Below are 26,084 nucleotides of genomic sequence, written 5' to 3' on the forward strand. Positions count from 1 at the left end.
TATCTCTTTGGGGTATGAGCCCAGTAGTAGCACTGCTGGATAAAAGGGTATGCACAATTTGATAACTTTTGGGGCATAATTCCAGATTGCTCTCCAGAATGGTTGGATTCGTTCCCAACTCCACCAACAATGCATCAGTGTCCCAGTTTTCCCACATCCCCTCCAACATTCATCATTATTTTTTCTTGTCATCTTACCCAATCTGACAGTAGTATCTCAGAGTTGTCTTAATTTGCATTTCTCTGATCAATAGTGATTTGGAACACTCTTTCACATGAGTTGAAATAGTTTCAATTTCATCATCTGAAAATTGTCTGTTCATATCCTTTGACCATTTATCAATTAGAGAATGGCTTGATTTCTTATTAATTAGAGTCAATTCTCTACATAGTTTGGAAATGAGGCCTTTATCAGAACCTTTAACTGTGAAGATGTTTTCCCAGTCTGTTGCTCCCCTTCTAATCTTGTTTGCATTAGTTTTGTTTGTACAAAGGCTTTTTAATTTGATGTAATCAAAATTTTCTATTTTGTGATCAATAATGGTCTCTAGTTCATCTTTGGTCACAGATTTCTTCCTCCTCCACAAGTCTGAGAGATAAACTATCCTTTGTTCCTCTAATTTATTTATAATCTCATTCTTTATGCCTAAATCATGGACCCATTTTGATCTTATCTTGGTATACAATGTTAAGTGTGGGTCCGTGCCTAATTTCTGCCATACTAATTTCCAATTTTCCCAGCAGTTTTTGTCAAATGGTGAATTCTTATCCCAAAAGTTGGGATCATTGGATTTGTCAAACACTAGATTGCTATAGTTATTGTTGTCCTTTGAACCTAACCTATTCCACTGATCAACTAATCTATTTCTTAGCCAATACCAAATGGTTTTGGTGACCACTGCTTTATAATATAGTTTTAGATCAGGTATAGTGAGGTCACCTTCATTTGATTTTTTTTTTCATTAGTTCTCTTGAAATTCTTGACTTTTTATTCTTCCCTATAAATTTTGTTGTTATTTTTTTCTAAGTCATTAAAATAGTTCCTTGGGAGTCTGATTGGTATTGCACTAAATAAATAGATTAATTTAGAGAGTATTGGTATCTCTATTATATTCGCTTGGCCAACCAAGAACACTTAATATTTTTCCAATTATTTAAATCTGACTTTATTTGTGTGGAAAGTGTTTTGTAATTTTGCTCATATAATTCCTGACTTTCCTTTGGTAGGTAGATTCCCAAATATTTTATGCTACCGACAGTTATTTTGAATAGAATTTCTTTTTGTATCTCTTGCTGTTGGATTTTGTTGGTAATGTATAAAAATGCTGAGGATTTATGGGGATTTATTTTGTATCCTTCAACTTTGCTAAAGTTGTGAATTATTTCTAATAGCTTTTTAGTAAAATCTCTGGGGTTCTCTAAGTATACCATCATATCATCTGCAAAGAGTGATAATTTGATTTCCTCATTATCTACTCTAATTCCTTTAATCTCTTTCTCAACTCTTATTGCCGAAACAAGCATTTCTAATACAATATTGATTAGTAATGGTGATAGTGGTCAACCTTGTTTCACTCCTGATCTTACTGGGGATGGTTCCAGTTTATCCCCATTACATCTGATGCTTGCTGATGGTTTTAAATAGATGCTCCTTACTATTTTGAGGAAAAGTCCATTTATTCCTATACTCTCAAGTGTTTTTAATAGGAATGGATGTTGGATTTTATCAAATGCTTTTTCTGCATCTATTGAGATGATCATATGGCTTTTGTTAATTTGGTTATTGATATAGTCAATTATGCTAATAGTTTTCCTAATATTGAACCAGCTCTGCATTCCTGGTATAAATCCTACTTGGTCATAGTGTATTATCCTGGGGATGATTTTCTGTAATCTTCTTGCTAATATTTTATTTAAGATTTTAGCATCAGTATTCATTGGGGAGATTGGTCTATAATTTTCTTTCTCTGTTTTCAGCTACCTGGTTTAGGTATCAGTACCATGTCTGTGTCATAAAAGGAATTTGGTACCTTCATTCCCTATTTTTTCAAAGAGTTTATATGGCATTGGAGTTAATTGTTCTTTAAATGTTTAGTAGAATTTACATGTAAATCCATCTGGTTCTGGGGATTTTTTTCTTAGGGAATTGATTAATAGCTTGTTCTATTTCTTTTTCTAAGATGGGACTGTTTAACCAATTTACTTCTTCCTCTGTTAATCTAGGCAAGCTATATTTTTTGGTCTATCTTCCCCTGGCTTTTTATTGAATGTAATTTTCATTGCATCGTGATCTGAAAAGGATTCATTTACTATTTCTGCCTTTCTGCATTTGAATTTGAGCTTTTCACGTCTTATTACATGGTCAATTTTTGTATAGGTTCCATGAACTGCTGAGAAGAAAGTATACTCCTTTCTATCTCCATTTAGTTTTCTCCAAAGATCTATCATACCTAACTTTTTAAATATTCTATTTACCTCATTGACTTCTTTCTTATTTATTTTGTGCTTTGAGTTATCTAATTCTGAGAGTGCAATGTTGAGCTCTCCCACTATTATAGCTTTATTGTCTATTTCTTCTTGGAGCTCTTTTAATTTCTCTTTTAAGAATTTAGATGCTACACTACTTGGTGCATCTATATTTAATATTGACATTGCTTCATTAGCTATGCTACCCTTTAGCAAGCTTCCTTATCTCTTTTAATTAGATCAATTTTTGCTTTTGCTTGATCTGAGATCAGGATGGCTACCCCTGCTTTTTTGACTTCACCTGAAGCATAGTAGATTCTGCTCTAGCCTTTTACCTTTACTCTGTATATATCTCCCTGCTTCAAGTGTATTTCCTCTAAACAACATATTGTAGGATTCTGACTTTTAATCCAGTCTCCTATCCACTTCCTCTTTATGGGGGAGTTTACCCCATTCACATTTATGGTTAAAATGACTAATAATGTTTTACTTAACATCTTGTTAACCCCTGCTTATGCTTTTCTCTTTTCCTTCCCCCTTATCTCCCTCCCTAGTATTAAACTTGTGACAACCACTTGCTTCTCACAGCCTTCCCTTTTTAAGATTCCCCCCCACCTTAGAATTCTTCCCCCTTTCTTCCCCCCTTTCTTCACAATTTCTGTATTCCCTTTCATTTAGCTTACTCCTTCTCTTTTCACTTTTCCCCTCCCACTTTTCAATGAGGTGGGAGAAGTTTCTCCATAAATCGAATATGTCTAATAGTTTTCTCTTTAAGCCAAGTCTGATGAGAGTAAGGTACACACTATGTTCATCCCCTTCCTTCTTTCCCTCAGATATAATAGGTTTCCTTTGCCTCTTTGTGAGATGTAGTACTCCCACTTTACCCTTTTTCTGGTATAATTTCCTTTGTAATTCTAATTCCTAGAACAAATTATACATGTATCTTTATGTGTCTTTATAACAGAAATATAGTTCCCAAGATTTCTTTTTACCTTTTTAAGTTTCTCTTGAGTCCTATATTTGGAGATCAAACTTTTTGTTTAGTTCCGGTTTTTTCATAAGAAATAGATGAAATTCACTTATTTCATTGAATGTCCATCTTCCCTGGGGGAAAAAATGCTCATTTTGGCTGGGTAAATAATTCTTGGCTGAATACCAAGTTTCTTAGCCTTTCGGAATATCAGATTCCAGGCCATTCGATTCTTTAATGTGGACGCTGCTAGATCCTGAGTAATCCTTATTGTGGCTCCTCTATATTTGAATTGTTTTTTTCTAGCAGCTTATAATATTTTTTCCTTGGTTTGATAGTTCTGGCATTTGGCCACTATATTTCTTGGTGTTTTGATTTTAGGGTCCCTTTCAGTAGGTGATGGATGAATTCTTTCAATGTCTACTTTACCCTCTGTTTCTATAATATCTGGGCAATTCTCTTTGATAATTTCCTGGAAAATAGTGTCCAGGCTCCTTTTTTCATCATATTTTTCAGGAAGTCCAATAATTCTCAGATTATCTCTTGTAGATCTATTTTCCAGGTCTGTTGTTTTCCCAAGAAGGTATTTGACATTTTTTCCCATTGTTTCATTTTTTTAGTTTTGCTTGAGTGATTTTTGGTGTCTCCTTGAGTCATTCAATTTCATTTGTTCAGTTCTGATTTTTAATGAATTATTTTCTTCACTCACTTTTAAAATTTCTTTTTCTAATTGTCTAATTGAGTTTTTAAGCGTGTTGTTTTGTTCTATGGAATTTTTTTCCATTTCGCCAACTTTATTTTTTAGAGAACTATTTTCTGTTTCCAGTTCACTAATTCTGTTTTTCGAGGATTTAATTTCTTTATCCACTCTGTCTTTAAATGAGTGGGATGACTTCTCCAGCCTCTCTTGCCAAGCCTCCCTCTCCTTTTCCCATTTTTCTTATAGCTTTCTTGTGAGAGCCTTTTTAATTCCTTCTGTGAAATTCATCTTTGCTGAGGAACAGATGATCTCCTCCTTTGGGGATTCACCTGGAGACAATCTGTTTTTAGTCTCCTCAGGGTTTAAAGTCTGCTCTCTCTCCATATGGAAGCTATCAAGAGAGCCCATTTAAATTTTTTGCTCATTTTGTCAATGAAGAATCAAAGAAAATGAACTAACAAAAAAAAAACAAATGCAGTCTGCTTTTTTTTTGGGGGGGGGGAAGGGAAGCTCGGGTGGTGGAAGGGAAGCTCGGGTGGTATTACCAAGCTTCCTCTACTGACTGTGTGGGGCAACAGCGAGGCACTAGCAGGACTATGCTGCGCCTGTGCTGTGAGACACTGTGGCTAAGTGTGGTCAAGTCCTGAGAAACCCTAGCTTTTCAGAATTATAGTTTTCACTCCCTCTGTTTGTAGCTTCTCTGCTGATCTATTGGCTTGCTGTCACAGCAAAGTAGCCAAGACTGTGGTAAAGTTCTCCCTGCAGACTTTCTGCTGGCTGAGACAATCCCCCCACCCCCCCCCCCCCCCCCTATCCCCTCTGGTCTGCTCAGTGTGAGCTGCCTGCCTTCAGTCTACGCCTGATCTAATGGCCCCTACCCACGAGCAAAAACAGACCTTTTCTGGTGAATTTCGAGGATATTTTCTGTTGGTAATGTATTCATGGGTTTTTTCAGTCAAGCACTAATTCTAAGGTCTTGTCATGAAAAAAAGTATTTTGAGAGCAAGAAGGAACTCAGGTAGATATGTGTGTCCTTTCCGCCATCTTGGCCAGAAGTCCTAGTGATTTGTTTTTGATGAAGCCATGTTGGTTCTTTGTCATTACTACATTTTTAGATGTTTAGACTTTTTTTTTTTATGGCTTTTTTGGATTTTTTTGGATTTTGATGATAATTTTTTAATATTCAATATTCATTTTCGTAAATGTTTTCCAAATTTTTCTCCCTCTTTCTTGCCTCTCCTTTCCCTAAGACAATAAGCAATAAGATATAGGCTAAATATGTAGAGTCCTTTTATACAAAATTTCACTTTGAGTTCATGGAGGATTTTTCAGCGTTTTGTTTTGTTTTTCTTTGTTCCCAAGAGCTTTTGGTTCTTGACTTCCTATAGAACAACAATATTCCATGATAATCAAACATCACGATTTATTCAGTCATTCCTCAATTGATGGGCATCATTGTCCATCAGTGTCCAATTCTTTGCCCTGAGAAGAGAGCTGCTATAAATATTTTTGTATATATAAGTTCTTTCCTTTTCTGCCCTCACCTCCCTTTAAAAATCTCTTTTGGTATATCATGGTTAGTAGTGTTAGGTCAAAGGATATGCATGAACAAGAGAACTGTACGGTTCTACACACATATATTGTATTTAGGATATACTATAATATATTTAAAATGTATAAGACTACTTACTATCTAGGGGAGGGGGTGAAGGGAGGGAAGGGAAAAGTCGAATCAGAAGTGAGTGTGAGGGATAATGTTGTAAAAAATTACCCATGTATATGTACTGTCAATAAAAAGTTATAATAATGAAAAAAAAGTTTAAAAAAAAGGATATGCATGAATTTATAGCCCTTTGGGCATAGATCATATCTTTTGAGAATTTATTAATTGGATCATGGCTTTTTTTTTTTTTTAATAAATTTGATTCAGTTCCTTCTATGTTTGAGAAATTAGGATTTATCAGAGAAACTTGCTTCAAAATTTTTTTTATAATAATTCTTGCTAACTGTATTTCCCCCCATTTGTAGTACTTGCTCTCTTTCTTTTCACCCTGACCATCTTCAAGAATGTTTTTCTACTGATCATTCCCTCCCCCAATATGCCCTCTCTTTTATCACCCTTCCCCATCCCAAATCCCATTCCCCTCCTTTTTTCCCAGAGTAAAATAGCTTTCTATATGCATATTGAGAGTGTATGTTATTTTCTCTTTGAGCCAATTCTGATGAGAATAAGGTATAAAAGCTTTTTCTTCCCTCTTTTTTGTGTCAGATAATTTGCACCATTCTACTTTTCCCTTTCCCTTCCTCCCGGTACATTGCTTTCTCTCCCTCCTTAATTTCATCACTTTTTAGATATTATCCTTTTATATTCAACTCACATTTGTGCTCACTCTCTTTATGTATTCCTTCAAAATGCTGTAATAATGAGGAAGTTTCATAAGTTACAAGTATCATCCTCCCATCTAGGAATATAAACAGATATACCTAATTAAGCCCCTTATGATATCACTTTCCTGATTACCTCCTTATGCTTTTCCAGTGTCCTTTATTTAAAAATTAGCTTTTCTGGAGGGGATGTAGGAAAACAGGGACACTGAAACATTGTTGGTAGAATTGTGAATACATCCAGCCATTCTAGAGAGCAATTTGGAACTATGCTCAAAAAGTTATCAAACTGTGCATATCCTTTGATCCAGCAGAGTTACTACTGGATTTATGCCCCAGAGATCTTAAAGAAGGGAAAGGGACTTGTATGTGCCAAAATGTTTGTGGCAGCCCTGTTTGTAGTAGCTAGAAACTGGAAAATGAATGGATGCCCATCAATTGGAGAATGGCTGGGTAAATTGTGGTATATGAACGTTATGGAATATTATTGTTCTGTAAGAAATGACCAGCAGGATGAATACAGAGAGGACTGGCGAGACTTATATGAACTGATGCTAAGTGAAATGAGCAGAACCAGGAGATTATTATACACTTCAACAATGATACTGTTTGAGGATGTATTCTGATGGAAGTGGATTTCTTCGACAAAGAGTTTCATTTGATCAAAGATGGACAGAAGCAGCTACACCCAAAGAAAGAACACTGGGAAATGAATATAAACTGCTTGCATTTTTGTTTTTCTTCCGGGTTATTTATACCTTCTGAATCCAATTCTTCCTGTGCAACAAGAGAACTGTTGGGTTCTGCACACATATATTGTATCTAGGATATATTGTAACCTATTTAACATGTATAGGACTGCTTGCCATCTGCGGGAAGGGGTGGAGGGAGGGGAAAAATTGGAACAGAAGTGAGTGCAAGGGATAATGTTGTAAAAAATTACCCTGGCATGGGTTCTGTCAATAAAAAGTTAATATAAAAAAATGAAATATGCCCTGTATAATGAGCCCTTATGTTAGGAGAAAACTTGCTTATCTGTAAAAATGAGATATTGAACAAGATAATTTTTAAGGTCTTTTCAAGTCTAAATCAAAGATTGTATCTTTCATTCTCAAAGAATAGAGCCATAAGCAGCAGTTTTGGTGCCTAGGGAAATCATGAAACGTTCCCTTAAATTAACTCTTAAAGATAAATTTAGTTGGAATGGGAGGGAGACAGGTGCTTGAAACCAAGGTCTTATTAAAAAGATACTGAGACACAAAGCTCCATGGACAGAAAAGTATAGTATCTTCTAATACCTCTTCCTTGGACCAAACGTAGATCAGTTTAATTTAAGCACACTTAGTTTTTTATTATTTTGATGCTGTTCTTTCCATGTATATTGTTATTGATTGCCTAGTTCTGCTTACTTCACTTTGCATCAGCTCCTATTAAGTCTTTCCTCTCTTCTTCATGCTCATCATTTCTTACAGCACGATAGCATTACAGTGCATTCCCATACCACAATTTGTTTAGCCAATCCTCAGTTGATGAGTATCTGTGTTATTTCTAGTTCTTTGCTATTACCAAAAAAAAAAAAAATGTGGCTATGTATGTTTTGGTATCTGCCATATAACAGAGTTGTCAATTAATAAATGACTTAATAACAAAAAAAAAATTAGCTTTTGTATTTAGTTCTGGTCTTTCCATCACAAATGTATGAAAATCCTCTTATTTCATTGAATTTCTACCTTTTCCTTTGAAAGAAGAAAAACTCCTTCCTATTCAGTTTTGCTGTGTAGGTGATCTTGGTTGTAATCCTAGCTTCATTGCTCTCAGAATATCATATTCAAAGCTCTCCTATCCTGTATCGTAAAAACTGCTAGATCTTGTGTTATCCTGACTATGGCTCCACTGTACTGGAATTGTTTCTTTCTGGGTGCTTGCAGTATTTTCTCCTCAACTTGGGCATTCTAGAATTAGCCTAGAATATTCCTGTAAGTTTTCATTTTGAAATCTCTTTCAGGAAATGATTAGTAGATTCCTTCAATTTCTATTTTATCCTCTGGTTCCAAAATGTCAGGACAGTTTTCCTTGGCAATTTCTTGAAAGATGATATCCAGGTTCTTTTTTTTTTTTTTTTTTTTATCATGACTTTCAGGCAGACCAATAATTTTTAAATGATCTCTCCTGGATCTATATTCCAGGTAGTTTTTTTTTCCAGTGAAATATTTCACATTTTTAAAATTTTTTTCATTTTTGGGGGGAGGGTTCTTTATTGTATCTTAATTTTTTCATAAAGTCATTAGCTCAGATCTAATTTTTAAGGAATTATTTTCTTTGGTGAGCTGTTGTACCTCCTTTCCCAATTAGCCAAATTTGCTTTTTACTTCTCCTCATTAGCTTTTTATATTTTCTTTTGTATCACTCTCAATTCTTTTCCTGTTTTTCCTCTCTCTTTCCTACTTGATTTTTAGAATCCCTTTTGAGCTCTTCTATGGCCTGAGCCCAATACTTATTTTTCTTGGAGGCTTTGGATGTAGGAACTTTGATTTTGTCATCATTTTCTGAGTATGTGTTTTGATCTTTCTTATCATTATAATAACTTTCAATGGTCAGAAACTTTTTCTGAAGCTGGGCTCCCACACTGGTGTCACAGATGTTATCTGCTGAGCTTCTAAGTTGCCTTTGCCTGGAAAATGTTCTACATCATATTTTTGAGTGTTCTGATCATCTAAAATTTGTTTAGTCAGTATTTAAAGGAATTTGGAGCAGTTTGAGGGAGAGATTAGGCAAGTTTTTGCCTTTACTCTGCTTTCTTGGCTCTGCCTATTATCCTGTATGTGTAGTCCTTTTAAACATACTTCTATATTTCTTATGTTGTACAAGAAAAATTAGACCAAAAGGGAAAAAAGCACCAGAAAGAAAACAAACAAAAAAAGATGAAAATATGATGCTTCAATCCACATTCAGTCTCTATAGTTCTCTCTCTGGATAGGAATGGCATTTTCCATCCCAATGGACATGATTTTTTTTTTTTTTTTAATGATCAGTTCTAGCTTTTCTCAGATTCCAATCCAAGCTTGGGCTTATAGCTTGTAGACTCTCCTCTTATTTTTGAAGTCCAGATCATTTTCTCCTTTCCAATATTGTGATGTGTCTCCTGTTTTTCTTAAGTCTTAGAAATTTCATCAGTCACATCTGTGAGTTCTTTCTGAGCCAAATGACTTGAATTCATCAAAGGCATTGTAGGAACTCTCTTATCCCTTACTAATTTCGTGTTTCAGTTCCTTATTATTTTATTCTTCCACTGTCAAGATCATTGATCTTGGCAGAGAAAAAAAGCAAAATAACAGTTGAGCCGACTGTCTTTTTAGTCTCATCTTTCCCAAACAAAATCTGTATCTTTTCTTTTATCATTTCCCCCCCTTCTACTAAAGCTGTTTTAAATTCCTTTTTCTTTTTGTTGTCTTCCCTTGGCAGTCTCAGCTCATTTTGAGCTTTGTAATTTCAGACACTATTCCATCACACTTTAATATTCATCCTCTGTTATGTATCCTTGCTTCCATTTCTTTTTTAAATTTAAGTTGATTGATGAGTTCCCTGTGTTATCGACATTGATCTTAAGAAAAATCACTCATTTCATTCTCATTTTTTGGCATTGTTTCCCTTTGTGTCTTGAATTCATCTTCCATTCTCCTGGGATAAGCTCTTCTTCCTTTGTGGTATTTTTAATCCATGGGATCCTACTTCTTTCTTCTGGAGCTTTTGAAATTATTTCTCCCACACCAAGTGCATGTCAGATTGTACTCAAATTTCCTTTCACTCATAAATTCTTGGAGGGAATAACCACTTTTTTTCTAAGGTTCCTATCATTCCCATCCCAACACCAAGTTCATTCTGGTTTGTGAGAATAGATTGAATATAGAATTTCTCTTTTTTGTTTTTTTTCCATATTATGAAGGATGCACTTCTCACTAAGTTATTAGATATTATGCTTTTGGCAGAGAGAGAGAGATTCAGGCAAGATCGGAATAATTAAAGTCTTCTAATACTAGTATACCAATTCTTTGTTCCAGGGCTTAAGAATCTAGTTGCCAAATTCCTCATCTATTTCATCTTTCTCTCCTGGTGGTCTGTAATATATTGTTAGTGTTGAGTCATTTCATTCGTGGCCAACTCTTCCCATTTGAGGTTTTCTTGGCAAAGCTATGGGAGTGATTTGCCATTTTCTTTTCTAGCTCATTTTACAGATATAGAAACTGAGGCAAACAGGGTTAAATAACTTGCCTATGATGACACAAGTAGTAAGTGTCTAAGGCCAGATTTGAATTCATGTTTTCCACTCTACCCACTCTATCTGATGTACCATCTGGCTGCCCAAACTGTAGCATACTTGAGTGAAAAAAAAAAATGTTTTTCTTTCCTTGACCTTAAATGAAATAATTTCTATGTTTCCTCCATCTGGTTCCTGGATTTCCTCATATAAGCATATTTTTTTTTTAATGCAATGCTACCCTCTCCATTTTTATCTTATATTTTTCTTTTAAAATTTAATTTTTTAAAAAATATATCCATTCAGAGTTCATGGTCTCTGTCATAAGTTTTAATCTATGAAATCTCATCGATACTTCTAAGATACTGCAATTTATCTCCTTGCATCTACACCTCTAGTTCTTTTGCTCATTTGTCCTTAGGCCATGGATTTTACTATTGCTTCTTTTTTGGATTTTGTTCAAGAACTTTTAGATGTTTCAATAGATATTCTGCTCCTTTTTGTAGATATTTTTTATGGTTTCAGATACTGTCTTCGCTTTCCTTGCACTTTTTTTTTCTTTCGATAAAAGTCCTTTTGATTAAATTCTTCATTTTTCATCAATTCATTTGGTTTTGATTCCATGGAACATCATTCTTCCTCCAGGATAAGCTGATCACCTGAAATCTCATCACGATGTAGGTTGACTCAGTTTTTGATGCTCAGCACTTTCTCAGCTTCCTCAGTTGTTTCTTCCTTCTGATTAGAAGACTGGAGGATAGAACAATAAATTAGTTGAAAAGTATTTTACATCAGCAGCTCTGCTTGACTCCACATGCATGCCCCTCTGCTGGGTGCTACCTAGCAGACCTTCCTTTTTTTATTTGCTTTGCGCCATTAAGTTGTAATCTCTTCAAGGGCAGAGACTGTCTTTCTTAGTTATATTTCCCAGAAATTAACAGTGCCTGGCAAACAGTAGGTACCTAATAAATGTTTATTAAATTCAGTTGAATTTGCTAAGATAACTAAAACATTCTTTTAATCTTTGATAGTATACTTTCCAGCCAGGAATCTGTTCTCTGAATTTTAAGCTGTGATCTGAAACTCCAAATTCCAGTGTCAGTTACCACTTTCTTAGCCAGTTGTTCACTTCCTAAATTGGTTTTGCTCTTTTGTATCCCTTTACTTCAATGAGAACGTGTGTTCCGGTAGTCTTCAGTTTTTGGATTTTCTTTTTCCCCTTCCAATAACAGATTTTTGTTGGCAGACTTTTAAGGTTCTTCCTGGCAGTGTCATTTATGCCAATGTGAATCACCAGTAGTTGGAAGTTGTCATCCATTTTGATAAATCTGATAATTCTTTGTAATTGCTTGGATACATGCCCTGGAAAGGCAACCGATCTCACTCTTGTTAGGTTCACAAATAGTTGCTTCAGTGTCCTTGAACAGGGAATCAACAATCACTCTTGTTTTCTTCCTTCCTTGGCTCTTAGTAGCTATTTTACCTGACAGCTTCTTTGGTTCTGCTAAATTTTTATTTGAAGGGCAAGCAGCTTCTTCTCAGATCATCAGCTCCTTCTTCTTCAAAAGAGTCCCAAAACTTTTTTTAAACTCTAATTTTTTTACAGCTGTTTTCTTCCTATTCTTTTCTCTTTAGAGAGTACTGCAACTACAGTATTCTGACAGTGATTAAATCTCTTCTCTACTTTGAATGCCTTTTCCTTCCTCCTCCCCTCCTGCCCCTCTCCCCCATTGAGTGCTTGCTTCATTTTCCTTTAGAAACACTTCATTCTCCCTAGTTTATTTGATAAAGGTCATTATAAAATTTTCTCTCATTTCCTTAGTGATTGAGGCTTTTATCTTAAAAGAAAAAAACATTTATTCATAGAGGTTGATATCTCAACTCTTAAGTGCCTAATTAAAACTTTTACAGTCAATTGTCACCTCTTAATGATTTGACAATTCCATTCAACTTCCTTTTTTTAGATTTAACAATTCCATAGCCATATTTCCTTCCCTTTTAGCCTCCAGCTCTTTAACAAATATGTACTACAAACCAATACACTTTATCAGTCTTGCTTCATTTTTCAATTAACTTCTTTTACCTGATCTTGTCAACTGCCTCCTCCTTTTTCTTGAGTTTTCTTTTTCAGGTTCAAATGGCTAATTCTATTTGGTTCTCCTTCATCTTGTTAAATCTTAGATCACAGATACAATATAGGAAAGAAGTCGAGAGAATCTAATATTTCTCCATTTTATAGATATGATAATGGAGATCCAATTCTTCTTTTTAACTCAGAAATAGAACTTAGAGTGGTATCTGGACTTGAAAGTGCTAGGTTGTTCTTTAAACTTTCCTGAGTTTCTCTCAAATCTTATCAAACTTATCCCTATATTAAACTTAAGACCTACTGTACCAATTCAGTCTTCTCCAGATTGTTTCCATGATTTTCCTTCTCGATCTTATTTTTAAAAACAAAACACTTTTATTTTACTATTTTGAAATTAACACCATAAAAGAAAGTATTTCCACATATATAGCAAACTATATAGTTAAATTTTATACTGCTTTTTAAAAAATTATATGGTAAATTCTACATGTTATTGTCAAAATGATCCTGCTTGTTTGTGTCTCCTTCTGAACTTTTCTATGGCTTTTATTTTTAAAAACATTTCAGTGATCCTCTTGTTTTTTTGGCATCACTCTTACTAATTGTTCACCTTATTCCCATCAACATTCTCTCAATTCTAGTCCGTACCTATATTCAGGCAAAACTAATCCACACAGAACCATGTCAAGGAATATATTATTTCATGTTGGAAAAGATGCGGGAAAACTAGGATACTAATGCGTTGATGGTGGAGTTGTGAAATGACCCAACCATTCTCGAAAGTAATTTGGAACTATGCCGAAAGGGCTATAAAACTGTTTATACTCTTTGACCCAGCAGTACCATTACTAGGTCTGTATCCCAAGGAAATCATAAAAGAGGAAAAAGGGCCCACATGGGCAAAAATATTTGTAGCAGCTCTTTTTGTGGTAATAAAGAATTGGAAAGAATATAGACACTCATCAATTGGAGAATGGCTGAACAAGTTGTGTTATATGAAGATAATGAAATATTATTGTTCTATAAAAAAGTATTGAAAAAGCATTTTAGAAAAACATGGAAAGATTTACATGAACTGATACTGAGTGAAACAAGCAGAACCTGTACATAATTAACAGAAAGAATGCAATGATCAACTGTCAAAGACTTGGTACTTCTCAATGGTTCAATGATCCAAGGCAATACCAATAAACATGTATCTGCATCCAGAAAAAGAACCATGGAGATTGAATGTAAATCAGCACATCCTGTGTTCACTTCTTTTTTCTGTTTTTTTTCCTTCTCTTCCATGGTTTTTCCCTTGTGTTCTGATTTTTCTCTCCCAACATGATTCATAAAGCAATGTGTATTAAAAATAAATTAAACATTTTTTAAAGAATATATTATCTCTTTGTCTTGAATCTATCATCAGGAAATGTAGATAACCGGCTTTATCATAGCTATAGCTGGTCATTAAATCGATCAGTTCTTGTATCTTTCAAATTTATATTTCTTTACAGTGTGTTGTGCTTGTATAAACTATTCTCCCAGGTCTATGCACTTCACTGCATCATAGTAAATATTATTCAGGATTCTTGGAAATTATCTTTCAGTGGTTTCTTACGGCACACTAATATCTATCACATTTACATGCCACAGTTTCTTCAGTCATTCCACAGCTAATGAGCACTTCCATCTCTTAGATATGAGTTTTTTCTTATTCCCCTTTTAATTTGTTGCCTCCTTCAAGATTAAGAAGTTTGTTTTGTTTTTTACAATTTCCTCCTTAGAGGGGCAGCTAGATGATACAGTAGAGTGAAGGCCCTGGCGTCATAGAAAGCTTGAGTTCAAATCCGGCCTCAGACACCTACTAGCAGTGTGATTCTGGACAAGTTACTTAATCTTGTTTGTCTTGGGTTCTCATTTGTAAAATGAGCTGAAGAAGGAAAGATCAAATCACTGTAGTATCTTTGTCAAGAAAACCCCAAATGGGGTCACAAAGATTAAGACATAACTGAACAACAATATTAATATTATCTTCTATTTTAACCTTCTTCTGAAATGTTTTTTCCCCTTTTGAGCTTAATATATTTCTCTTTGAATATATGTGTGTTTAATTCTCCTTTGTATGTTTCAAATAAAGAGTAACCCATTCTTTCATCCTTTCCTCCATATTTTTGTATATATTTCTTATGCATTCCACTTATGAAAAACAGCAGGTCCCATGCCTTTCTTCCTTCTTTCCATACCAGTGTATTTCTTTTACCCTTTTTTCTCTTTCCCCTCTCAAATCTTAAGAAAAGTAGGGATATATATACTCTACAGGACTTCTGTTTTTCTTATTTGTCTCAATACTCTTTTAAAACATTAATATTCTGAATGTATTCTTCTTTCTCCATTAGACTATAAGAAAAATCATCATTTGGCCCCTTCCAATTGCTCAAATAAATTTTTTTTATTTTTATTTTTCAAACTTTTTTTTAGTCATTTGTGTTTGTCTTTTAGAGTTCCTATTCAGCTTGGTTTGAATGACCTCTATTCCATAAAGAAATCATTTTTCTCCCAGTAGGATTCTATTCAGCCAGCAGGATAACTTACCATTGATTGCAAGTCTATATTTTTTATCTTTTCTATATCATTCCAGAATCTTTTCTTGTTTTTAGTAGAACCTGAAGCAAGTAGGTGGCACAGTAGACTGAATGTCTGGCCTGGAGTCAGGAAGATGAGTTCAACTATAGCTTAAGACACTAATTAACTAATTAATTAAGTTAAGACACTTAACTTGTTTCTGCCTCAATTTCCTCAAATATATAATGAAAGTAGTAATAGAACTACCTTGTAGTAATCAAACCCCTACCTGGAGTTTTTATAAAGATCAAATGTGATATTTTGTAAAGCACTTAGCATAGTACCTGGCAGAGAGTTATACATATATTCCTTTCTCTTTTCCCTCCCTAGAAATTGCCAGGTTGTATGTGATCCTGTCTATGATTCCTTGATATTTGAATTGCTAGTTTCTATATGATTTATTTAATATTTTTTCTTTGAAACTGGAGTTCTGGATTTTTGCAATGACATTCCTGAGACTTTTCCTTTTTGGGGTTTCTCTCAGATGCGACTAGAGAATTCTTTCTTACCATCCCATGAACTCATTGATTTCTTTTTGATTGATTGATTTCTAGTTTTCAGTCCATTACTTGGGTAAAGTTTACCACTTTTTCTTCTAAGCTATTTAATCTCCTGATTCTTTCCTCCAGAGTTTTATGCCATTTTATTGTTTTATTACTTCTAGTTATTCTTATGGTAAATCCCTTTTTTACTTTGATTCTCTGCTTTTTTTTTTTTTTTTTTTAATGACCATTTACTTCTGTGGGCAGAAAGTAGATGGATCTTTAGATCTGCAATGATTTTTCTTTTAATCCTGATCAATGTTTCCTCTAGTTTGGGGTTTTATGCTGGAGTCACATCTGATCTCTGTTGCTTTTTTGAATGGTGTGTTAGGTCTTGCCAATGAATAACTTGTGCTTCTGTACTGACGTGCATTTCTCAGGATTCAGTTCCCCCAAGAACTCTGAGATTCTGACTTCTTGGTTCTTCTTGGTATTCTAGATCTCAGGATAGAGACCCTGAGAGACCTGGAATGATCTGTTCTTCTGTTCTTTGCCATACTTGCACTGGTTGCATAGGTCAACAGAAATTGCTGCTTTTACTTCGGCCTTTCACATTCCTTTCTGTGAGTTTACAACCACTTGGAGCCTTCCACTCTTGCTATTTCTGGTCATAGAACCTTGTAGTCTGTAAATGTCATCTTTCTTCTAGACCATCTCCCACAGAAGTGAGAAATAGTCTCAGAAGTTGGGATGTCTATGAAATTTGGTGCACTACAGACTAATTAGTCTGGAAAAAAGAAAATGAGGGATGTATTTGTCTCCCTCTCAATTTCTTAAACCTCTTGTTTCTGAGACAGGCAGAAACATATCTATATGATCCTTGAACTTGCCTCTTCTAAATGGAAGGAACACCATCTCTCTCTTCCTTCTTTTTTCCCCCTTTTACTGTATTCCTTCTTTTCCTCTTCTTTCCTCTTTCTATTCTGTCTTCCTATTCCAGGTCTCTCCTGCTGTGTCTGTCTTCATGTTTCTCAGTAACTACTTGAAATTTGTTGTTACTTCTAACTATGGACATTGAATGCCAACTTTATGATTAATTATAAGTTCAATTTACATTTATCATTTTTAAATGGAACCTTATGGAGATGAACAATTCTTCAGGTACATTGGTGATCATTCCTTATGAAAAATAATTAAAGGCTCTCTCTCTTAGATAATTATCATGTGAACATTAATGAAATTTTTTATTCTGGTACTTTATTAAAAATTCAAAGAAAGAACATTCTTGTTATATAGCTTCTTTATCTTCTTTTTTTTTTAAAGTATATCTTGTGTGAGAACTTTTGAGTTATCTTTTTTTAATAGGATTTGCTATTTCATTTGTTTAAATAATAGTTTTTTTTCTTTTATTTAATTAATTTGTTTATTTTATAAACCTTTTTATTTTCAAAACATGTGCATAGTTAGTTTTCAACATTCACCCTTGCAAAACCTTGTGTTCCAATTTTTTTTCTCCTTCCCTTCCTCTCCTAGATGGTAAGTAATCCAATATATGTTAAACATGTGTGATTATTCTATACATAGTTCCACAATTATCATGTTGCACAAGAAAAATCAGATCAAAAAGGAAAAACAAAATGCAAGCAAACAACAACAAAGTGAAAATACTATGTTGTTTAACTTTTAATTTTCAAAATACATAAAAGATAATTTTCAACATTCACCCTTGTAAAACCTTGTGTTCCAATTTTTTTTTTCTCCCTTCCTTCTCCTTTCCCCTTCCCAGATGGCAAGTAATCCAATATATGTTAAGCATGTACAGTTTTTTTATACATATTTTCACAATTATTCTGCATAAGAAAAATCAAGTCAAAAAGAAAACAAAACAAGCAAACAACAACAAAAAATGAAAAAAACTATATTATGATCTGGCTCTCTCCATCACAAGGGTATTTGATTTGACCTGAATTACCCCATTGTTGACAAGAGCCAAATCCATTAGAACTGATCATCACATAATTTTGTTATTGCTATGGACAATGTTCCCTTGGTTTTACTCACTTCATTTAGCATCAATTCATGTAAGACTCTCCAGGCCTTTCTGAAATGTGAGTTACTTTTGAAATAGAACATCTTTTAGGGTTTTCTAACCTGCAGGTTGAAACTTGAATGATTCAGTATAACTATGTCTATCCATTATTGCTGGAATTTTGTTTCTACAAGTTGGTTAAATTATTTTTGGAAGGTGTATCCATGAAGCTTATTTGAGATCTATGGTCTTTAAACTTCTCCATTGTCAGGAATTCTGTCTTATCCAATTTATGTTTCTCACAGTGTCTAGCACTGTCAAGGTCTTGCTTGAAGTAGGCATTCAGTAAATATTTGAATGGATGTATGGACTATTATTTGCAAATGCTTTAGTTTTTGTAGACATTCAGTTGACCATCTTTTATGGTTATTGACTGTGATGAGTACTTTATTCTTCCAGCAATAATTAAAGGGTAGCTATTAGTGTCTTCATAAATACCTAAAGGCTTCTGTTGAACAGCTAGTTTAGTCATAGTATATTGATCTTAGTTTTTTTTTTTATCGTAGTAGCCAAATCAATATCATCCTCATATTTTCAAATATACCATCATTAAAACGTGATGAAGACATAGAAATATCCCATTACATTAATATTAAAAATGTATTTGCTTCTTTTTTTCTTCCATTACAGAGGCTTAGAAAAGCCAAGGAACAAAAGAGAAATTAATAATCTTAATGTTACATGTACTTCATAATCATGGGAAACACAAGCTAGCATGTTTAATTTTTTAAAACAATAGTTGCTTGAAATTCATTATCATGGCTTGATTTTTAATAAATGTTTGCATTACAAAATAAAACAGCACCACTTAACTTTTGTGTTGATCTCATGTATTTGGGTATTTGTGAGTACAAAGTTAAAACATAAGTAGAAACTAATTCTATGTTAAAATTGTTTTTACATGGAAAAGTAACATTTTAAATAAGATTTTTAAAAAATGAAATAAGTAGAATGCTCTCAAAAACATGGGACTTACATGAACTGTTGCAAAGTGAAATGAGCAGAACTAGTAAAACATTGTACTTTACTGACACTAGTGTACAATACTCTATTATGAATAACTTATTCTCAGCAAAATGATCCAGGACAGTTCTGTAGGACTTATGATAAAAAATGCTGTCCATTTCCAGAGAAAGAACTTGTAGAACCTGAATGCAGATCAAAGGTACTTTTTCTTTATTTTTTTGTTATTTGATTTTCTTTCACAGAATGATTTACATGGAAATATGTTTTGCACAACTATACATGTCTATGTTATTGCTTGCCTTCTCAATAGGGGGAAGATGGAGTGAGTAAGAATATTTGGAAGTCAAATTTGGGGTTGAAGATTGTTAAAATTGCTTTTACATATAATTGGGAAAAAATAAAATATTAAATAAGATTTTTTTTTTTAAGATTCTATGAGAAGAACTATAGAGCTCCATTGAGTGTGATCTTTGACCAAGAAGCTTAGAATTAAATACTGGGAATACCACATTTTCTTTGATATAATAAATTACATACATGTCACATGTTTGAGAGAGGTACAAATTGCTATGGGAATTCAGAGGAGAAACAGTATTTCTGGCTGCAGGTATCAAGCATCTCTTTAGGAAGCAGGACAATTAACTGAATTTTAAAGGATGTTTATCAGTATTTTTGTTTATTTGCTTTTTTAAAATGAGGCAGTTAGGAAGGAAATGTATTCTATAGGGAGGGATCAACATGAGCAGATCAGTAGAAGTATGTTTGACATTCAAGACCTACCATTATGTAGTACTGTCTTATCTTTGCTGTCTAATCGTTTTTTATTTTCTTCCATCCATCGTTTAATTCAACCTAAGTGACCTACTTGATGCATCCCTTGTCTTTGAACATCCCTAGTAGTTTACCACCTTCTATGCCTCTGCTCTTGTTGTTTCTTAAGCCTGTGATATTCTTCTCTATTTTCATCTGCTTAATTCCCCCCAAGTCAATTAGCTTTGTTCTGTGCCTCTGTAATATTCATAAGTGGAAATGCTGTGTAGAATAGTAATCTTTCTTATCTTCCTATTGTACTGTAAATTCCTGAGAAATTTCATTTTCTCTAAACTTTGTATCTGTCACCATGCTTAGCATAGTGCTCTGTTACTATTCAATTCAAATGTATTAACCATGTTCCTAAATAATTGAATTACTCAGACAGCCAGCTGGGATAATTGAAGAAAGAATTAGGATTAGAAGGATGATATAGCCTTGGGAGACACCTGGCTATACCTTTAAAGTTACAGGCCCCATGAATGAATAGTCAGAATTAACTTCCCCTGATAGGGTTTAATCATGTAAATAAAAGATCAGGCTGAGAAGTATTAGAACTGTGGTTCATGCCCACAAAAGGGGGTCTTAAAACTGAATATAGAGGTTGAGAAATTATGATTTATTATCAGTAAATGTTTGATTTATCCACTATTTTATATACCTGTATGCCCAGGGTCACATAAAAATTTCTTGGCTAAAAAGGGAAGAAGCCCTGGTCTAGGGGCAGTAAGGTGGCGCAGTGGATAGAGTGCCAGCCCTGAAGTCAGGAGGTCCTGAGGTCAAATATGGCCTCAGACACTTAACACCTCCTGGCTGTGTGATCCTGGGCAAGTCACTTAACCCCAATCGCCTCAGCAGCAAAAAAAAAAGAAGAAGAAGAAGCCTTGGTTTAGTCTAGAAAGCAGGTAATAAAACTAGATAGTTGGAGCAAAGGGCTAAGTGAGGGCTCAAGTTTGTTAAATAGGTACAGGAATGCAAGCAAGAATGAGTATTATAGCAGCTGGACCAGTGAGTTTATATTTGAGGTGAGAATTGTAGGTAGTGTGAAAAGACCACAATCAGGATGAAGATATCAATATTTGAGAAAGAGGTGAATATAAGGACATCAAAAGTCTCTAATAGTTGAAAAGGATAAGATAGATTATAGAGAGCAAAAACTGGAATTGTTCCCAAAAGACAGAGAGTTTTGACTACTTAAACTTGCCTCCAATTCTTTTTTAATAGAGAGAGTGGGATCTTCTGGGGCAGCTTTTTCCCAGGATAAAATCTGCCCTTATCTAAAGGAAAAGAGAGAGAATAAAAATTTGTTAGAAGTTTTGTTTCCTTTAGCCCACAAGCTCTATAAGTTGAGTGAGGAGGAAGTACTTTGGGATAGAGAGTGACTCCTGAGATTTGCTTAAACAATCCCCTAAAATCACAGGGTTCTTGCTCTTTAGTGAATCATACAGAGCCAAAATTCCCACAACGAAGCATTTGGTCTGGGATCTAAATCCTACCATAACTACAATGAATGGGAAGAATAAAGAGACTGGAAATAAGGCTAGAGTTTGTCTTTGTAGATGTGAGAGATTGTATTGGGGAGAATGATATCCATGGATTTTGAAGAGAAGGAATAAATTCTATAGGTTTTGCAGAGATAACATTGATAGAACTCTGGAACTGGTTGAATGTTGGCTGTTTGGGGGGAAATTGAAGATGCTCAGGGTTTCTGAAGCAAGGGGACACATGGAGTGTGGAAGATTCTGGATTCTTTAAGAGGTTATTTGTCTCGCCAGATGTTGGTATCCCTGTTGTTGTTTTTTTGCAACACATTTAAAATGTTTATCTCTGCTCTGATTTTCTGTATCTTTCACATCAGGATCAATGAAAATTCCAAACAAATCCTTACTATAGAGTTATTATTGTGTTCTTTCCATCCATCTTAAGAATGGAGCAGTGATAATTTGATTAGTAAGTTCTTTGCAAACAAAGCTCAATTTATGACAAAAAGTTGGATGTGTTAATTAGACTTTATAAACAGTGCCATAGAATCCCGAAGGGAAAGTTTTATGATAAGTTTTGCTGATAAAGATCTCAAAATGATAAGAAGAGCCAATGCTCAAGCGCTAAATGATCAAGAGATATCAACAGGTAATTTTGAAAGGTAGAAATCTAATCTATCACCAGCCATATGAGAGAAAAATTCCAAATGACTAGGCATTTGAGAAATGTAAATTAAACAAGTTCTAGGGTTCTACCTCATATCTGTCAGATTGGAAAAGTTAATAAAGAAGGAAAATGACAAATGTTAAAGGAGTTAATGTACTCATGGTAGACCTATGAATTAGAATAGAATTTGGAACTTTGACCCCCAAATAGTTACGATATTGGACATATATTGGACTAACCTAATGTTAACATTACTGAGTCCACAACCAAAAGAGGAAAGAAAGTGAAAAACTTGGGTTAGTTACTCCTTGTAAGTAGGGGCCTGGCTTTATTCATCTATGTATCTCTAGTTCCTAGCCTAGGACCTTAATCAATTAGGTACCTAGTAAGTGGGGATTGAATGGAAATAGAATAAAATAATAACATATTTAAAAAGGAAGAAGAAAGAAAGTAGGAAAGAACCCATAACTACCTGTGCTAACTAAAGGAGACGCCTATCCAATGGAGGATAACAGAATAAATTATGGTATATAAGTGTAAAAGAATACTGTTGTGCTGTTAAAAAAAAAAAATCGTGAAAAGGACAATATCAGGGAAAACTCAGGAAGGCATATGTCACTTCGCTGAAGTAAGCATAACCAATGGGACAATTTGTATAATAGCAACACTGTGAAAACAAATAACATTGAAAGACTTAAAAATTTTGATCCAATGGAACTACCAACCATAACTGATGATTAAACATACTTCCCACCTCTTGACAGAAAGATGATCTACTGAGAGTGCAGAATGAGACCTATTTTTTAGATACGTTCAATGTGAGAAATTAATTTCTTTGATGATATGTATTTGTGGAAAGGCGTTTGTTTTTCTTTTTAAACATTGAGGGTAGGTAGAAGGAAGAGAAAATTCATTTTTGTTAATTGAAATAATTTGGAAACATAGAAGCATAAAGTAGGGGAGAAGATTACTGCATTTGGAAATCTAGATCTGTGAGTTCTGTTCCTGGCTCCAGCCTTGAGCAGGTAATAATGTATATTTCCTGGGTTTCAATTTTTCTGTATATAAAATTAGGGCATCTCTGAAGTTTCTTTGAATCGAAAAACTTTTGATTTTTAATGTTATTGTGGCAGAACTAGGAATAAAACTCGTTGCTTCTCTATGGACTTAGAAATTTATACTTAATATACTTGGAAAAAATCTATGAAATGACAGGGAATATTCAGTGCCTTTAATTAGAATAAATTTGAACTGAAGTCAGGCTTGTGAAATTGTTTTATCAAGTTGTTTTATGCTAATGGATAATTTCTATCTTATTTCTAGAAATTGAAAGATACAGTAAAAGATATCTGAAAAGCTACAAAGATGACGATTTGGAATGGGTACCAGGTAAATATGTTTAGCTAAAACTTTTATTTTAAACATTTTTTGTCTCCTTTTACATAGAACCATCTCTGTTATCTTTGGACCCTAGAAGTAAGAGTATTCTTCCTAAACTCAAATTCTCTTTTGTAATTTAAATTAGGGCTTCAGTAATTCAATTCTAGAAATTTTTATTAGGTGCTTAATATGTTTTTGCTTAACACTAGAGATGGATCATAGTCACCTGATATGTGAATATTCTAGGAGCTGGCATAAAAGAGGATTTTTCACATTTTGAAATAGGGAAGAACTAGAATACAGGGACAACCTGTAACAGCTAGTTAGTTATCAGCAAAAGAGATTTCTTTTTGTAGGGATTGCCAATTTCAAAAGTTTTGGGTCCATATTAATTGCACTTTCCTATCTCACATACCCTTTTAATCGTACTATAAAATGAATAATGGTTTGCCCCTTCATCCGAGAAAATTAATTTATACCTTGAAAACTCTAGTTTTAAGATGTGTTATTTTAGTTGGTTTTCCCCCCCACATTTTACCTTTCTTTAGGCATATGTAATTTATTTTTAGTTGTTTAGATACCTTTTCTTACAGATTTTGTCATTTTGATTGCTGTGTAATTAAGAACCACAGGTTTTTACCTTTGACATAGAATCAGGGTTAAACAAAATTTTTAAAGATCATCTAACCTAGGGTTTCTTAAGCCTTTTTGTGTGTCATGTCCCTTTAGCAGTCTGATGAAGCAGATGAACCCTTTCTCAGAAAAATGTTTTTAAATGTCTAAAAATAAAACACATAAGATTATGAAAGAAATATAGTTTTTCATCTTTAAAAAAAAAGTTTTTTGGTTGTTGTTTTTCTTCCACAAACCCCAGGTTAGGAACTCCTAATCCAATTCATCTCTCAGATTTTTACATACAGATGAGGAAATTGGGGCCAGAGTGATTAAATGAATTAGTGGAAATGTCAGGGCCAAAACCCATGTCTCTGTTTTCTCAAGCTAGGTCTGTTTTCTCTGTACTGCCCATCTCATCTCATGTTTTAATCAGTATTTTCAAAGTTTTCTTGCACCTGACCTTTCAAAAGGGGCTTAAGGGAGCTTTACCTCTTTTATGTTATAAATGTGCACATAGTTGGTCAGTCAGCACTTATTGTTGATGAGGACATAAGTTCCCATGGAAACAGTCTCAAATATCTCATTTTTTTCTATTTCATCTCTCACTGGTCCTAAACTATTATCTCTTCATACTTTAGCTTGACTTTCTGTGAAACATTTTTTTCTTTTAAACTGTAGAAATCCGATACCTAAGAAATGTCATATGAACTTGAGACTTAAATATTTTTTGCCACAAATTTAATGAGCTTTTTGATGGTTTGGCAGTGTTTTTGGATGTGTTGTTTTAATGATGCTTCATTTCCATGCTTGGTATCATGTCTACATAGTCAAAGGAATATGGAAAAGAGCAATAGTAATAAAAGTGACTGAAAGCAGAAGCTGCTTTTTTAACTGAAATAGTCTATTTTTCTCTGAACTATCTGGATTTTTTTGCTAGGATAATGCACCAAAACTGTTCTTTGCCTGCTGTAGACACAACAGTAGTGTGGTTATTCTGAGATATTTAATGTTTTGAATTCATTTATAGTTTAATGTACAGTTATCTGAACAGAGCACTTGACCTTTCATTCTAGAAATGAAATATTGGTCTGAACCCAAAGAGCCCAACTCACTATTTGATAAAAACTTTTGGGAAAATTGCAATTTTTTTTTTCCTAGTATGGTAGAAAGTATGCATTGATCCACACTTAACACTGTATACTAAGATAAGGTCGAAATGGGTTCGTGATCTAGATATAAAGAATGATACTATAAGCAAATTAGAAGAACATAGGATAGTTTACCTCTCGTATATCTGTAGAAGAGAAAAGGATTTGTGACCAAAAAAGAACTCATTATTGATCATGAAATAGATAATTTTGATTGTATTAAGTTAAAAGGTTTTTGTACAACAAAACTAATACAGACAAGATTAGAAGGGAAGCAATACACTGGGGGAAACATTTTTACATTCAAGGGTTCTGATAAAGGCCTTATTTCTAAAATAGAGAATTGATTGAAATTTATAAGAATTCAAGCCATTCTACAATTGATAATGGTCAAAAGATATGAACAACTTTTAGATGAAGAAATTGAAACCATCTCTAGTCATATGAAAAGGTGGTCTAAATCACTATTGATCAGAGAAATGCAAATTAAGACAACTCTGAGATACCACTACAGATTAGCTAAGATGACAGGACAAGATAATGATGAATGTTGAAGGGAATGTGGGAAAACTGGGACACTGATACATTGTTGGGGGAACTGTGAATGGATCCAACCATTCTGGAGAGCAATTTGGAACTATGCCCAAAGAGCAATCGAACTATGCATGTCCTTTGATCCAGCAATGTTTCTATTGGGCTTATATTCCAGAGAGATTTTAAAGGAGGGAAAGGGTCCCACTTGTGCAAAAATGTTTGTGGCAGCCCTCTTTGTAGTGGCAAGAAACTGAAAACTGAGTGGATGCCCATCAGTTAGAGAATGGCTGAATATATGGTATATGAATGTTATGGAATATTATTGTTCTGTAAGAAATTACCAGGAAGATGATTTCAGAGAGGCCTGGAGAGACCTACATGAACTGATGCTGAGTGAAATGAGCAGAACCAAGAGATCATTATACATGGCAACAATATTAT

The 26,084-nt window shown here is 34.0% G+C and overlaps 1 protein-coding gene across 2 annotated transcripts in view; it reads left to right on the forward strand.

The window, feature by feature from the left end:
- The window catches only part of POLR3G (RNA polymerase III subunit G), a 78,280-nt gene that overhangs the window by 25,884 nt on the left and 26,312 nt on the right, over positions 1-26,084 (forward strand). For both annotated transcript variants that reach the window (XM_051993518.1, XM_051993509.1), the window contains exon 4: positions 23,290-23,355. In XM_051993518.1, the coding sequence (XP_051849478.1) occupies positions 23,290-23,355 (66 nt within the window). The remainder of the gene's footprint in view (positions 1-23,289; positions 23,356-26,084) is intronic.

Source organism: Antechinus flavipes, chromosome 1, assembly GCF_016432865.1.
Source record: "Antechinus flavipes isolate AdamAnt ecotype Samford, QLD, Australia chromosome 1, AdamAnt_v2, whole genome shotgun sequence".
Lineage (NCBI taxonomy): Eukaryota > Metazoa > Chordata > Mammalia > Dasyuromorphia > Dasyuridae > Antechinus > Antechinus flavipes.